Genomic DNA, 1882 nt, shown 5'->3' on the forward strand with positions numbered 1-1882 from the left:
CCCTCACTATACCCTGTATAGCTACATCTAATCCTGTACCTAATAATTATACTTGGTCTGGACCCAATAACTTGCTACAATCTCAACAGAATTTAACTATATCTAGTATTAATAGAGATCAAACAGGACAATATACATGTACAGTTAGTAATATCATGATATCAACTACTGGTTTACAACAAACTGGAACAGGAATTAGTTCAACTACTGTAAATGTTTTATGTAAGTATTTGATATTAAAAACCATTATATGACTTGTCAGATCTAAAATGAAATAGAATGTTACCAATGGGGAACCAAACTCGCGAGTTGTCGTTCCTTGATGTAGATGGCGCGACGGCTATTGCGGTCCAGCGGTTCTGCAACAATGGCCGATCATGTAAATGGACGAAGCGTGATTATGGTCTATGGGACTTAACTAAACTGAGAAAGGAATTTAAATCTAGAGTGGGAAAAGTATCTGGAAGAAAGAAGGATTCAATCGAAAGGTTCGTAAGTTTCTTTGATTATTTTTAGCATCCGTTAACTAGATAAGCTCAGATCAATACGTCCTGCCAAAAAAGCGAAAGTAGTTAAAACTGACAAGTGGTCAGGTGTCTTCGACAGTTTCACTCTTTAGCAGTTGCGTAGTGTGAATTGAAAGACAATATAATTGAAAAAGTGCTGATAATCTGAGATAATCAGATTAAGAAAAAAAATCAAGTAGTCTACATAAGACACTATAGCCTAATAGGCTAGGCCTAGCTAGGCCTAGGTTAGTGACTTGATTAGTAGTTATAGACTATCGATGGCTGTAGTGTGATTGATCTAGGCCTTACCATTTTCCAATTTCAATTTAATCCTTTCGAATTTAAGGATAGCTCCTGTGATGATAATGGGCAGTTCAATTCATGTAGGATGGTAGTTCTGGGCCCTACCCTTTTCCTATTATAATAGTTTCTGGGGTTAGAAAGTTCTTGAAAAAAATTATCTTTATGTTTTACTTTTTAGGCTTGAATTTTTTGACAGAAATAAAGATATTGAACACGAAAAATTGGAAAATGAATATTCAATGGAAATTCCTAATTATGATCTCTACAAAGACATTAACACTGATACCAAATTTTCATTACTGAAGTTAGAATCTATCCTGTGTTACCATGAACAATTTCAAAAGAAACTTGATGACGACTGGAAAACCAATCGTTTTCTGAGAATAGCATCTACTGACGGTTTATATTTTTTCAAATCCGAATGTCATACAGAAATGAAGAAGAAAGTTTCGTATCACATTGACATAGATGGTATTATAGCTGAATCCCAGTGTGAGTGTGCTGCTGGAAATGTACCCACTATATGTAAGGCAACTGATAGAACAAACCTTGAAAAACTTCCAAGACTGAACCTTCCCAAGACATACAAGCTGCTCCTCTTTGTTCCAGACTATCCTTAGGGGGCGAAGAAGGTACTAGATAAGACAAACTTCCAGTAATGTCTTTTATTCCAAGCAGAATTATGTTACAGAAATAATAAAATTTTATTCTGAAAAGAGAAAAGTTATACTGATAAGAATCAATATCAACTAAAGGCACGTAACCTCGTTTAGCAAGACTACAGACTACACTTAACTGATCAACGCACACAAGTTGGCTCTATAAGTTCCATTCTCTTATTACCTACCTAACATATTGAATACAATACAGATATGAAACTGACAATATATTGAGACTTATGAAAATACGTTGTATAACTAGGAAATATACAATAAATCTTAGCGGACAGGAAAATTGTGTCTATGAAATGCAAACTATGATCTAGACAATTCTGACACTTTAAACAGGAAATACTCATAGAAAACGCATTGACACATGTACACTAGGCTATAATAATATGCTTAATACAT

General features: G+C 34.4%; 1 protein-coding gene across 1 annotated transcript; it reads left to right on the forward strand.

The window, feature by feature from the left end:
• Nucleotides 1–288: 288 nt before the first annotated feature.
• On the forward strand, nt 289–1432 carry LOTGIDRAFT_174450 (hypothetical protein; the record flags this gene model as incomplete). The annotated part of the gene is made up of 2 exons (XM_009053035.1): nt 289–488; nt 991–1432. 2 exons carry the CDS (start codon nt 289–291, stop codon nt 1430–1432), a joined length of 642 nt encoding a protein of 213 aa, XP_009051283.1.
• Between the last annotated feature and the right edge of the window lie 450 nt (nt 1433–1882).

The sequence above is a fragment of the Lottia gigantea genome (genome assembly GCF_000327385.1).
Source record: "Lottia gigantea unplaced genomic scaffold LOTGIsca_197, whole genome shotgun sequence".
NCBI lineage: Eukaryota > Metazoa > Mollusca > Gastropoda > Lottiidae > Lottia > Lottia gigantea.